Genomic DNA, 15,531 nt, shown 5'->3' with positions numbered 1-15,531 from the left:
CAACCTGAATCCCTCACATGCACAGTTCTATTCAACATGCTCTATTCAACGCATTGAATAGAGCACTAGGGGAGAACAGTAGGATTCAGTAGGGAAGAGACAAGGAAGCTCAGAGGCAAAGAAACTCGAGATGGCAGCAACAAGAGGGAAGCAATGCAGTTAGCCAAGATTGGCCAGAAGCCAGGAAGGACTCCCCATCATGGTGGCAAGGTAAGCAAAAATCCCTAACAGTCCACATTCCCACCAGAGCCCCTACAATCTTAGCTACAGGAGACTCCTTCAGCCCTCACAGGCCCTGAACCTAGTATAAGGAGCTGCCTGGAGTCCACGTAACTACACTATCCCAGAGAGAACTCATGCTAGATCTCACCCACCCACTGGGACCAAGCTGCTGCTGCACAGTGCCATTTTGACAGTACTGCCAACACTAGACTACATCCAGCCCTGAAGCCCATACTCCCAGCATCTTGACATCCCTGGGATCTCCCAGTGCACTTGACATCTTCCTGGAAGGCCTCAGCATCAGAACACCAGCTAGACTCAGCAGTGTAGTCAAGTCCCTGGCACCTGAGTCCTGCAGAAGCCTACACCCTGGAGAAGAGGCAGTCTAACACATCAGGGAGTCTGCTCCAGGATATAAGGAGCTGAAGTATGTGCTCTCCAGACATGAGAGCCACCTGCCTGGGACTGCCACCACAGACAGTGCCCCTGCCCCTTCTAGGAGCAGAGCCATTGTATATCCACGTACACTGCCTGGAACACCAATGCAAGTACCTGCACATGCTGCCCAGGGACAGCATGAGAATTGACTGGCCCGGTTGGCCACCATCCACACACATTGCCTGTGCAGTGGACAGGACTGAGGAATGGCTTGCCCCTATCACTGTCAGTGCCCACATACCCAGCCCAGGGACCCAAGAAAGGGCCTGGTTAGAGGTACTCCATGGCCACCATATATATCTGGAAAGGCCTCCTAGATGCCTGAGAACAGGTCGACTCAGAGCTGCTGCCACCAACACCAGCATGGACTGCCCAGGGGCCTAACAACCAACGTACTCAGACCGTCACTGTTGTTGGCACCCTCCACCTGGGGACCCAAGAACCCTCCCACATAGCCACAGCCACCACCGCCCACATGACCCAACTAGGGGCTTGAGGATTAACTCATTTGGGTCTTATGACATCCACTGCACATGCCCACACAATCTGCTCATGATCAGCTGGGATTTATCTCAAGCATGTATAAATGGTTTAACATATACAAATCAATAATGTGATATATTACATCAACAGAATGAAGGACAAAAACTTTATCATCTTTTCAATAGATACAGAAAAAGAATTTCATAAAATTCAACATCTCTTCATGATAAACATTCTCAACAAATTAGGCATAAAGGAACATACCTCAACATAATAAAGGTCATATATGACAAACCCACAACTAACATCATACTGAATGGGGAAAAGCTGAAAACTTCTAAGAACAGAAATAAGACAAGGATACCCACTTTCACCACTCTTATTCAACATAATAACATAATATTCAAATTTGAGGGGGTAGACGTCCCATTTTACATTATGTGATTTTTATACATTCCATGCCTGTATTAAAACATCTCATGTCTCCCATAAATATATACACCTACTATACACCCACAAAAGTTAAAAATCATTAAAAATAGATTAAAGACTTAGCTGGGTGTGATGGCTCATACCTGTAATCCCAGCACTTTGGGAGCCCAAGGCAGGGGGATCACTCAAAGCCAGGAGTTCGAGACCAGCCTGGCCAACATGGCAAAACCCCATCTCTAACACAAACACAAAATTATCCAGGCCCGGTGGCATGCACCTGTAAGGACAGCTATTTGGAAGACTGAGGCAGGAGAATCACTTGAACCCAGAGGCGGAGGTGGCAGGGAGCTGAGATCGCACCACTGCACTCTATCTAGCCTGGGCGACACAGCGAGAGTCCATCTCAAAAAAAAAAAAAGAAAATTAATAATAAAGACTTAAATAGGAGACCCAAAACTATAAAATCAGAAAATATAGGAAACACTGGTCTAGGCAAAGATCTTATGAATAAAACTTCAAAAGCACAGGCAACAAAACCAAAAATAGAAAAATGGGACTACATCAAACCAGAAAGCTTCTGCATGGCAAAGGAGACAATTAATAGAGTGAAGAGACAATCTGTAAAATAAGAGAAAATATTAGTAAACTGCTTATCTGACAAGAAACTAACATCCATAATATACAAGGAACTTGAACAGCAGCCAAAAAAAAAAAAAAAAAAAAAAAAGGTTAATAGGCAAAAGATCTGAATAGACATTTCTCAAAAGACACAAAAATGGCCAACAAGTATATAAAAAAAGGTCAAATCAATAATCATCAGAGAAATGCAAATCGAAACCAAAACAAGATATCTACCACAGTTAGAATGGTTTATTATCAAAAAGATAGAGACTGGAGAGGATGCAGAGAAAACAAAACTCTTAGACACTGTTGGTGGGAATGTAAATTAGTACAACCACTGTGGACAACATGGAGGTTTCTCAAAAAATTAAAAACAGAATTACCATATAAGCCAGTAATCCCAGTACAGGGCATTTATCTATATGAAAGGAAATTAGCATATCAAAGATACCTGAACCCCCATGTTTAACTGCAGCTCTATTCACAATAGCCAAGACACAGAATTAACCTAAATTTCCATCAATAGATGAACAGATTTTTAAAGTGTGATATATATACACAATGGAATACTATTCAGCCATAAAAAGAATGAAATTCTATCATTCACAGCAAGATGGATAACCCTGGGGGCTATTATGCTAAGTGAAATAAGTCAGGCACGGAAGGATAAATGCCATGTGTTCTCATTCTTCTGTGTGAGCTAAGAAAAACGGAACTCGTGGAAGCAAAGGGAAGAACTGTGGACGTTAAAGGGTAAGGGAGAGCAAAGGATGGGGAGAAATTTTTAACAGATGTGACATTACAGCTAGATAGGAGGAGTACGATCTAGTGTTCTGTAGTATTGTAGGGTGAGTACGGCTAACGATAATTGAGTATATATTTGCAAAAAGTCAGAAGATACTGAATGTTCCCAATAAAAAGAAATGATAAATGTCAGCAGGGCGCGGTGACTCACGCCTGTAATCCCAGCACTTAGAGAGATCGAGGTGGGCAGATCACGAGGTCAAGAGATCAAGACCATCCTGGCCAACATGGCAAAAACCCATCTCTACTAAAAATACAAAAATTAGCTGGGCGTGGTAGCACGCCTGTAGTCCCAGCTACTCAGAAGGCTGAGGCAGAAGAATTGCTTGAACTCTCAAGGCGGAGGTTGCAGTCAGCGAAGATCGTGCCACTGCACTCCAGCCTGGCAACAGAGTGAGACTCTGTCTCAAAAAACAAAAAAAAAGAAGAAGAAATGATAAATGTCTCTCTGTGGATACCCCTTAAGTACTCTAGTACTCCTGGAATACCTTAGGTATAAGGTACTTTTATTTTTTTAAATCTGTTCCTATCTCCACGATGATAAATGTCTCTAACAATCATGTCCTCTTTGTTTTGGTATCCTAGGAGATTGCGAGCATAATAAGTGATCCAAATTTATTTGGATGAGTGCTCAATCTATTACTGAAGATGAAACACTGAACAGAAATATGCAATTCTCAGTAATACATAAGATTAATTACTTGCTCACTGATCACCATGAAAGAGGAAAAAATACTTTAAATCTGCTACAATATAAATGTATTTATTATTACTTTGTTTATATTGGAATAGGTGGAATACATTTTCCCTTGCGTTTATTGTGACTTTTGTAAATCTTTCTGCATTTTCATTTCAATAGTACTATAAACTCAGAAGTATATATGGAGGTAAACAAACTTTTACCTTAAAATTTTTACTCTCAAGCCTACAAAAAAAAAAATGGAAGAAACTGTTGAGTGAATACCTCTATAAACATCACTAATATTAGTCAAATACTAAATTATGCCATATTTGTTCTCTCTCTACAGACACAAACACACAAAGCTGCTAGATTTCACCAAACCACTTGAAAGTGTTAGGTATCATGACATTTAATCTCCAGGTGTTTTATTCTACCATATATCTTATAAAGGAAGGAATTCTTACAACTAAGCATACCATTATTACACCTTGAAGGGGGAAAAAACCCGACTCAGTAACAGCTACCATCCCAAAATAAAACTATCTTACACATTACTATGTAAAAATAATTTCCTAATTATTGCTAAGAAAAGAAACATATTACAAATATAATTTTAAAATTTATATTTTAAAAGTGTTTAATACAAAACAGTATGTTCTCTAAAATAAACTACAATGATTTCTTAATATTTCATATGAAAATGCATTATACTTTTAAGTTAGTCCTTTCCCCCCTCAATGCTTACAGTGGCCTTAATTTTATAGACATTATATTCTCAATGCTGTTAATTTTTAATCAATCATTCAACAGATTTCCTCTCTTATATGCACTGTAAATGCAGCTCCAATGCTACACACAAGGATATCTTTGCTCTAAAATACACACTAATGATATTTAAAAACTTAGTTTTTTTTTTTGGACACAGAGTCTCACTGTGTTGCCCAGACTGGAGTGCAGTAGCACAATCTTCGCTCACTGAAACCTCTGCCTCCTGGATGCAAGCAATTCTCCTGCCTCAGCCTCCCAAGGAGCTGGGATTACAGGCATGCACCACTGGGCCCGGCTAATGTTTGTATTTTTAGTAGAGACGGGATTTCACCATGTTGGACAGGCTGGTCTCAAATCCACCTGCCTCAGCCTCCCAAAGTGCTGAGATTACAGGCATGGGCCACCATGCCCAATCAAAAAAAAAATTGTTTTAATAAAAAGAGATAGGGTCTCACTATGTTGCCCAGCAGCCTGGTCTCGAACTCCTGGGTTCAAACGATCCTATCACCTTGGCCTCCCAAAGTGCTGGGATTATAGGCATGAGCTACCATATTGAGCTGACACTTAAAAACTTTTTAAACAAGATTTTTTTATGGCCAAAGATAGCATATTAAAATATCCTAACTTTCTTAGGATTTGACTGAATTTTTAATATATTGCTTCTCCATTTGGGCAAAATAGTAAACCAGTTTGTAGGAAAAATGAGACGAATCTATTTCCATTGTCTCTAAATTGCTCGACGGATGACTTCACCAAAAGATTAACTGGTTTACAGCTTATCAATCTGGGAATCAAGTCCAAAAACATGATTTCAACAATAAAGGCAATTAGCCTTAGACTATAATTAACTTGGATGAGAAAATTTTTTAAAAACTACAAAAAAACAGCTGATAAAACATAACGGTCCTGTGTCATTTAACAATTGGGATACATTCTGAGAAATCTATCATTACATGATAGCATCATCGTGCAAACATCATAGAGTGTGTTCATACAAACCTACATGGTACAACCGACTGCACACTTAGGTAATATGGTAACATCTATTACTCCTAGGTTACAAACTTGTACAGCATGTTACTATAGTGTAGTATACTGTAGGTGATTCTAACACAATGGTAAGTATCTGTGTATGTAGGTATATGTAAACATAGATAGAGTACAGTAAAAATAAGGAATTATAAACTTATACGACCAACGTTGTATACACACTCTGTCATTGACTGAAACGTTGTTATGGGTACCTGATGGTATCTGATTACTACTGTAAAGACTCAACTATTAGAAGTATCAAAATGCTTGCTAATAATAAAAATGTAAATGCCATGTTTTAATATATTCCTGGGCTACTGGTTTCATTTCTCAACAGATCAACCAAAGAAAGCCCTTAGAGGAAGATATATTTGCCTTTTTTCTTTTTCATACATTTCTAGAATCTAGGGAAAAAATTTTCTCTCCCACCATTTTCAATTAGTGGTTCTAGCTTGCAAATTTCAAAAATCAACTCAATTAAATGCCATGTAAGTGGTTATTAGATTTAGAATATGCTCCTTTCTAAATCAAGAGTTCTGTTCCGTAAGAGCTCAACATTATATAACCAAAAAAGTTCCAATATTCAAATGTAAATATATACAACTAGTATATTTTCACAATAAATAAATTAAGCTGTATTGCATGTTAAAAGTTTGAGATCTAGTCAACAAACAATTGATGAGAGATGAAGGTTTTACTTACATTTGTAATAGCTATGGCATTTTTATCGTAGTATTTCTTCTTTTCATATTTATCTCTGATGAAAAATTCCACTGCTCTGGAAACAGATAACTTAAGGAAAAGCATGAATTCAGTGATATGTACACTTCCCTTTATTCACTCCTCTCCACAAAGTTAGGACTCTAATTTTCCTACTCCTCAGTCTGTGCTTTTACATTATTTCTGCAACTACATTCTGTAAACTACTTTTCTTTGTCCCAAAGAGGTCTACCTCTTTCAGGAAATTTTCTCACTGAACAAAAACCATCCAAACTAATTTTAGAAAGAAAAGTAAATGACAATTCTTAATTCCTACATCACCACCACCACTATCACTTCATCACCAAACTTTAAATTTAATTCAGGTTCATTTGGGGTTTTTAGTATAAGTAAAGAAATTAACATCTATGCAAGTACCCACACTGAGTCAGACATTGTGTACTATATACACTGTACACACTCCGGGTCCTTTAATTCCTCCCACACCCCACTAATGTGCATATTATTAGTTCCATATCATAGATGAAGAATCAGCAACTTGGAAAGATTAAGCACTTGTGATTCCAAAATCTATGCTCTTTCCCACTATATATGCGGTCTCTGGGCACATCATATAGGATTCCATATGTATCAGAAGAACAGTGGCCAATTTTATCCTTGCAAAGTTGAGAAACGGGAAAGTCAAGATGCTAAAGCCAAGGTGAGTCTTCTTTAATTTCTTGAAGTTGTCTGGACTCATCTGACCTGTTAACAGAGTGAGTAATTTATACTGGGACTGAGTGTTTAGAGTCACGTGACATCGGTAACTTCTCTTACCACTTGTCATATTCCACTGAAATGGAAATTCTCACATCAGGGGTTCTTAACCTCTTTAGTGACATGAGCTCCTCTGGTACTCAGGTAAAGCCTGAGGACTCCTTTCTGATAATTCTTTTCAATGCATAAAACACACAGAATTACAGAAAAAAAAAAAACTAATCACACTAAAATATAATGTTTCTGTGGATCTCCAAGTTAAGGGGATCATTCTATTCAAAGGAAAAGTTACCTGCGCTGTAATACAATACAGTTTCAGTCAATAACCATTAATAAAAAGTTTTAAAAAAGCCTTTTAAACTGACAGTTGAGGCAACAGATAATAGAAAGGGTTGACAGACCACACAACAGGTCCCAGAATAATGTTGTGTTGTTATGACACTGAGGAGACAAAAAAATTATTTCTAGCCGAGCCACTGTTTCTGTAGACTTTGCGAATTTTCCCCTATCTATTTGGGTTTTCTATGGGTACTCAAGTTTCATCTCATATCCCCAAGAGATGCACATCAGGTTATTTCACAAGTCTAAATGGCCCAGTATGAGTGAGTGTGGGGTGTATGTAAGTGTACCCTGCAATAGAATGGTGTCCTGTCCAAGATTGGTTCCCACCTTGTAACCTGATCAGCTGGGATAGGCTCCAGCCACCAGCAACCCTAACCTGGAGTAAGCAGGTTGAAAAATGAATGAATAAATATATACAAAATTATTGCAAAAAAAAAAATGTGTCAAGTATACAATCATACAAATGCACAATAAATAAATGATGTAGTAAGAAAGTGCTCAGCAAGTCCATCATATTTGTTATTGTTTTTCAACTTCATGATGGTAGGAGGTGCTCATTACAATTTTTGCTTTACAAACATTTATTCCTTGATTTGACCCACCCCCACCATGACTATCACTCACTGATTCACTAAAAATTGGATAAATAATTATCTCACTTGTTTTTATTAATCTTCCTTCAATGTATGTATACAACTCACCTTTATTTCAAACTTTGGTATTAGACATGTTACAGGTCTTTATTTAGAAATGTGATATATTTGTGACCAGAAATATGCCATAGGAACTTAACTCTTGTTTATATTAACTAGCCTAGGGTGAAACTGGTTTCATTACATGTCATTTTGCTTAAAGTTGTGGTTTCTAAGAATCTATCAAAGACATTAAGTGAGGCTTTATATGGTGGTTTGAAAAGAATTGGTGCATTATGAAAGCACTCACAGCGGGCCGGGGACGCAAGTTGGACAGAAAACCTAAACATTCCATTTATTAAGAGGAATAATTGGATGTTGTTTATAAAGACAAGTTTTCTGGCTGGGCACAATGGCTCTTGCCTGTAATGCCAGCACTTTTGGGAGGCCCAGGTGGGCTGATCGCTTGAGCTGAGGAGTTCAAGACCAGCCCAGCAACATGACAAAATTCCATCTCTACAAAAAAAATACAAAAATCAGGTTGGTGTGGGGGTTGTATGCCTGTAGTCCCAACTCAGGAGGCTAAGGTGGAAGGATCATCTGAGCCTGGAAAGTCAGGGCTGCAGTGAACCATGATTACACCACTGCACTCCAGCCTGGGCAATGGAGTAAGACCCTGTCTCAAAATCAAAAACAAAAACAAAAACACTTGGAAGTAAAACTACTCCTTTATCCATGGGCTGCAGAACAGATGTTGTATTGAACAGGCATGAAACGACATGTTTGTATATCTCCATCAGAGCTCTTGGGTTACTAGGAGCATTGTCAATGAGCAGTAACATTTTGGAAAAAAAAAAAAAAATCCTTCTTTCTGAGCAGCAGGTCTCAACAGTGGGCTTAATGTATTCAGTAAACCATGCCGTAAACAGATGTGCTTTCACCCAGGCTTTGTTGTTCCATTTAGAGAGCACAGGCAGAATAGATGCAGCTTAATTCTTAAGGGCCTTAGGATTTTCAAAATGGTAAATATAACATTAGCTTCAACTTAAAGTCACCAGCTGCATTTTCCTAACAAGAAAGCTTCCTGTCTTGAAGCTTTGAAGCCAGGCATTGATGTCACTTCTCCAGTATGGATGGCATCTTCTTCCAACAGAAGGCTGTTTAGTCTCCATTGAAAATGTGTTGTTTGGTGTAGTCACCTTCATCAATTATCTTAGTTACATCTTCTGGATAACTTGCTCTTTCATCTTGATTTTTATATTCTGCAGATGGCTTTTCTTAAACTTCATAAACCAGTGCGAACAGTGGCTCATATCTGTAATTCCAGCACTTTGAGAGGGTAAGGCAGGAGGATTACTTAAGCCTGGGAGTTCAAGAACAGCCTGGGCAATATAGCAAGCCCCATCTTTATGAAAAAAAAAAAAAAAAATTAGCTGGACATGGTGGTGTGCATGTGTAGTTCTAGCTACTCAGGAGGCTGAGGCAGGACGATTGCTTGAGCCCAGGAGACAGAGGCTGCAGTGAGTTGACTGCCCCAGTGCATTCCAGCCTGGGTGACACAGTGAGAAGCTGTCAAAAAAACAGACAAAACAAAAACACAAAAAAACTCATGACTCAACCTATGCTAGCTTCAAACTTTTCATCTGAGGCTTCCTCATCGCTCTCAGCCTTCACAGAATTGAAGAGAGTTAAAGCTTTGTTAAGGATAAGACTTTGGCTTAAGGAAATGTGGCTGGTTTGAACTTCTATCGAAACCACTCCAACTTTCTCCATATCAGCAAAAAGGCTGTTTTGTTTTTTTAGTATTCATGTGTATACTAGAGTAGTACTTTTTAATTTCCTTCAAGAATTTTTCCTCTGCATTCACAACTTGGCTATTTGGTGCAATAGGCCTAGCTTTCAGCCTATTTTGGCTTTCCACATGCCTTCCTCACTAGCTTAATCATTTCTATTACAGCTTTTTGATTTAAAACGAGCAAGGTGAGACTCTTTCTCTTACTAGAACACTTGGAGGTTACTGTAGGTGTTAACGTTGCATCTCACAGAATAGGGAGTGCAGAGGAAAAGAAGAAAGGGAACAGCTGATCGGTGTAGTCAGAATGCAAACTTTTATAAATTAATGAAAACCATGTATTTATGTTACAATTCTGTTATAACATTCGCCATCTTACACTGGTGCAGTTCACAGTGCCCTGAAACAATTACAACAGTAACATCAAAGATCACTGATGACAAATCACCATAAAGATATACTAATTATAAAAAAGTTTGAGATACTGTAAGAATTACCAAAATGTGACATGGAGACCTGAAGTAAACATGTGTTGTTGAAAAATATGGCTCCCATAGACTTGCTTTGCACATGGTTGCCCCAAACATTCAATTTGTAAAAGAAAAGAAACAAACAAAAAAAAGGTAGTATCTGTATAGTGCGAATAAAGCAACATGCGATAAAACAAGGTATTCCTATGTAGAATACTACGATGGTTTTACAAATACCAAGTTTGTGAAAGTTAAGTATGTTAAGTATACAATCTTCTGGAGTTGAGCACAATACTAACATCTGGTAAAATTGTATGTTGCTGTGAATTTTCCAAAATAACAGATATCTGTGAAATCTTAATTGATATTTAATATATTTTATATAAATAATTTAAATGCAGTTGAGAGTCTCATTTCTGTTTACAATAAGAAATCCTTTTAGAAATTATCTCTAAGAAGTACACATCTTAAAAAAATTATAAGAAGTCAAAGTTGGTATGTTTGGTACATAGTGTTTTTTAAAGATATAAAAATAAAGCATTAGGGTAGAAGTATTTACTGGAATCTTCCTACTTATTAACATAAGATCACTTTTTATACTTTTTAAAAGGCAACCCAAGTACACTACAAAGTGAATTTCTAAATTCCATGGGAGTCACCCAAGGAAGAAATCTAGTTTGGAAAACATGCCGTATCTTTGGTTGTGCTCAGTTCCTACGTGCCTCCTAGAGCAAGAATGTCTCACACCATCCTTATGTATTTTTGTACAAGGTCCGAAATGCAAGCCAATTCTGTACTATTAGTTCACCTAAAGAAACAGTTATTTATCCCACAGGTTAGCAAACTTTTCCTTGAAGGCCCGGAAAGTAAATGTTTTAGGCTTTGTGGGACAGTTGGTCTGTTTCAATTACTCAACTGTCCCTTTATAGCTCTCCAAAGCGATCACAGAACATTCATAAATGAATGTACATGGCTGGGTTCTAATAAAACCTTATTTACAAAAACAGGCAGCTAGCTCACAGGCCTGTAGTTACTGATTCCTGAATTCTATTCAATGCTAGAGGGCAAAGAACAGCCAAATGGATTAATAGGGAGACATGTGTCTGTAAACTGTCATCATAAATAATCTAAGGATTTTTGAAGGAAATTTTTACCACAGTTTTGCATTATACGTTGACATTCCCAAAAAAGATAGTCTCCAATGTACAGCCTCATTTCCAGTACAAGTAGGCACTTATTATTCCCCAGCAGTGACTGTGACCTTCAAGTTAGCTAATCTACTGAACCTGTACCTAGATATGTAAAAAGATAGTAATATCTCACAAGGTTGTCAAGAGTCTGAAGATTAAGACATACATAAAACACTTAGTATAGTATCTAAGAGTAAGAATTTAATATATGAATTTAGTTTTATTTTTATATACTTTGGTGCCTCAGTTTCATCATTTTTAAAATGGGGATAATACTAGTATCATCTCATAGGATTATTATAAGAATTAAATAAGCCAATAATATCTAAACAACTAAAATAGTGGATGGTATATAGTGTTATTTAAGTTTTAGCTCTTATTATGAACAAAGGTATCCTGATAGGCAAATCACTTAAAAGATAAGGTCCATGGTAGCAAGAGGAAATAGAATTACTGTATTGAGGGCTAAGATGGCTTGCATACCATTAAGTTTAAACAGATGAGTAAATGAGAAACAACAACAAAAGAACCAATGAATTTGGAGATCAGGAACTATTTATCTTCATTTTACAGTCTCCAGAAGTCATTTGAGATATAAGGACTTAATTATACTGACGTAGATCAATAATACAACTCAAAAATTTAGAAACAGAACAATAATATTTTCAGGGAGTCAGGTAAGAAATACACTATTACAATAACGGTTCAAGTTTTAATTTGGGACTTACTAAATAATATCAAATTATCCCAGAATATTCCCCAAGTCTACAGTTGTAAAGCACTCAGTACAGCACCCCTAATTCTCCCTGTCCCCAAAACAATTGGTACTATAAAAGCCCAGAAAAATTCCAACATTATTATATGTTTTGTCTTTTAACATGTATTTATATATTTTAAGATTTTTTTCTTTAAAAATATACCATTTGAAAGACAATTAAATTAATATCTACTCCCAAAGAACAAAATCTTCCAGTTTCAGACACACAGCACTGACAGCAGTAAAACTTTGAAAAGCTCAAAGGAGAACTGCTGATTAGCTTTGGTGCACAATAGATCTCATGGAACAGAAGTAATTAAAGTTTTTTAGATAAGACAAAATATCCTAATAATAAAAAGCTTAATGTAAAGCTTTATCATTTGTCATGCACTAGGACATGAAGCCTATAATTAACCACATCCCACATGAGAAATTACACTTTCACAGCAGCTTTTGCATAACTTTTGTAAATTGCAAAGCTTTTTAAAAAGTGACAAATCTTGTTAAGAATGCAATGAGGTCCCATATTATATGAGTTTAACTCAGTTTGGTTATACTTGCTCTAGGGATGAGACGACTATATTTATATCTATAAAAGTACAGAGATGCTAGGCTTTTCAAAGAGCAATGAGCTTTAGAAAGATGGATAGATGAAAGGAAAGACTGGAGGGAGGAACAGAGAAAGGCAAGCTGGTTTTCTTACCAGCCTCCCCCCACAAAACCTCTAAATTACAGTGTTTCAGAATTAAAACAATAAAAAGTGTTGTGTTATATTAACCAAGGTAATTTTTTTAAAGGCTACAGATTACATTAGATATGGGAACTAGTCTCACAGTCCAAGAATTGTCATCTTATACTCTTAACATAAGTAATCATCTAGCTGAAACATGTTAGACAAAGACCCTCCTTAAACAAGTCTGACAACCATATGAACAATAAAGATCAACACCTCACATAAATACGACCATAATTTGTAAAAAGGAGTAACATCTAGTGTGAAAAATTAAATAAGAATGCTTGAGGTAACAACAGCAAATACAGTTAATCCAAAAGCCTAACATAAATCATACCAGGTAATGAAAAGTTGAAATCTTCACCTAGATCTTACAAGCTAGCTGCAAAGAGTGCCAAATTATAATAACCCTATCTATTTTCAAAGGCAATCAAGACTTAAATGTGGCAGCACTGATTTTACTCAGACTACCATCATTAAATAATACTCAAGTGACCCGACATAGGAGGGAAAGTCTGGAGGCTTTAGCAAGTTTCTTAATAGCTCTTTGAGCATCTCATCCTTCCCACCCCACCCCTGACAAAGGAAATATTACACTCTATGTCACCGAGTTATTTTGAGAAATAATAAAAAAAAGTACATAAAATGCCATCGTCAGGGCTTGGCATAGGGCAAACAAACCCTTATTAAGCAGCAAAGTTATTGCAGCTGTTGTTTCCAGTATTCTATCTTCACTGTGTCGAAGGTCAAGGAGTTACCAATACTAGACACTAATCAATTCACTATAAAAATCTCATCTTTCCTGAAATCTATAGATAAGGACCAAATATTTTAAAATACATCAGCCAAGGTAACAGAACCAACAAGGCAATATCTCATCAGCACTTTATCTCTCTAAGGTGCATCGTAAAATTGGTGGTAATGAAGAAATAGCATTCCTACCAATCTGCACAAAATGGTGCATAGAATAGTTCAATAAGTGAGGATACCAATAAGATATATACTGTCCTTCCCTCAATATACTTCGTGATAATCTGAAAACAATATGGAATCAGTGTAATAAATTAAATAACCTGGAAGCTACTCTCATCCATAGGTAACACATAAAGGATGAAATCAAAATTTTCAAAAATCTCCAGTAATTTACCCTGTTATATTCAAGGGACACCTAAAAAATCCAACCCAACCCAACCTCCCCACGCTGCCATGGACACAAACTTTCAAAAAAGGAAGATTCTTCAATTTGAGAGGTCATATATATCAACTTGGGCTTGGGAGTGGGGGGCAAAAAAAAGAGGGATAAATTAATGTAACCAGCAAGAAGCTGGTAACAATCACCTACAGTGCTGATTTGTATGCTGGGCTGTTTTTCCTTCTACCATGCTTTATTCTTCAGGATTCAGCCGTAGGCTTTCATTTTTCAGAGAAGGAAAAGAATTCTCAAGATTCTCAATAAAATCTGCAAAATAAAGGACTGCTGCCCTAAGTAAACATAATCCGACCAGCACTTCATATCATCACCCACATGCTAAGTGATTCCTCAATCTGAATGTACTGCTCTCTTCTAGGGTCCAGACTCATGTTTCCAGCCACTGAATGGGGTAACTTCATATATATGTGTAACAGAAGCATCAATGTGCCCAAAGCAAGAAAGCATGGCTCATCATCTTTCATTTCTAACTCTTAATCCTCCTGCTGGTAACGAATTCCTTCTCTCAGTGAGTAAGTTTTATGGTCAACCAAGTTAGAAATTTCAGGGTTACTTTAGTGACTCCCTCAGAACCAAAGCCAACCTTAACTTAGCTTTCCCAACTTCTTTCCAATCTTTCCAATTTAATCCTGCCCATTCCCAATGCCACTATCTAACTTAGATCGTCACTGTTCATTTTGGGGCTATACAAGTATTTCACATGGTCTCTCTGCTTCTAGGCTCTCCTCCCACCTCCAACTATTCTTCCTTACGGTGGAAGTTAATGCTTCAAAACCCTTCATGTGTTTTTAAACACTTGGGCCAATGAAATGAGGTCTAAACTACTCTACATCATACTGAAAACCCTTTGCAATTTGGACTAAAATACCTTCCAAGTTTCTTCTGCCCTAAAAGGTCATGTTCTCTCATCTCTCCATACTTTTACTCACACAATTTTTTTATACCTGAAATCAACCTTCTACCATTAACCCTGCAAACTTTCTATAACAAAAACAGCCTTGGGTATCAGATTGCTAAATCTGTGAGAAAGGAGTGGGGTGAGCAGAAACAGAAAAGGCCAAATACAAATTACTAACTTCTCAATTATAATTTAAAAGGTTTCTGTCCAAATGTGGAAATAAATATATAATGACCTACATCTCTGTGTAAGAAAAGATATTTCTTCCACTGGCCACAAAATTGTTTTACTATACAAATAGGTACAATATAATTGATCTTTAATAAACTACATTTTATTGTCAAAGTCACAAATGTTACCTTCAAACGGAATCCAAGCACCTACAATTAATCAGATAATCTTATTTATAAAGTAACACCATTTTGATGAGCTGCTTTTTCAAACTATGTTATAAAAATCCTACAGAATTATGATTTTATATTTAACAAACATAAAAAACATTAAAATGTTTTCATGGGAAACTATTCTATCCACTCATAAAGGCAGATT

The 15,531-nt window shown here is 37.0% G+C and overlaps 1 protein-coding gene across 5 annotated transcripts in view; it reads right to left on the bottom strand.

Annotated features, from left to right (window-relative positions):
• The window catches only part of SMAP1 (small ArfGAP 1), a 186,528-nt gene that overhangs the window by 82,605 nt on the left and 88,392 nt on the right, over positions 1-15,531 (bottom strand). For all 5 annotated transcript variants that reach the window (XM_008013566.3, XM_008013567.3, XM_073006131.1 and 2 more), the window contains one exon: positions 6,185-6,260. In XM_008013566.3, the coding sequence (XP_008011757.1) occupies positions 6,185-6,260 (76 nt within the window). The remainder of the gene's footprint in view (positions 1-6,184; positions 6,261-15,531) is intronic.

This window comes from Chlorocebus sabaeus, chromosome 17, assembly GCF_047675955.1.
Source record: "Chlorocebus sabaeus isolate Y175 chromosome 17, mChlSab1.0.hap1, whole genome shotgun sequence".
Classification (NCBI taxonomy): Eukaryota; Metazoa; Chordata; class Mammalia; order Primates; family Cercopithecidae; genus Chlorocebus; species Chlorocebus sabaeus.
The sequence above is the reverse complement of the archived record's forward strand: the minus strand, read 5'-3'. Positions and strand labels throughout refer to the sequence as shown.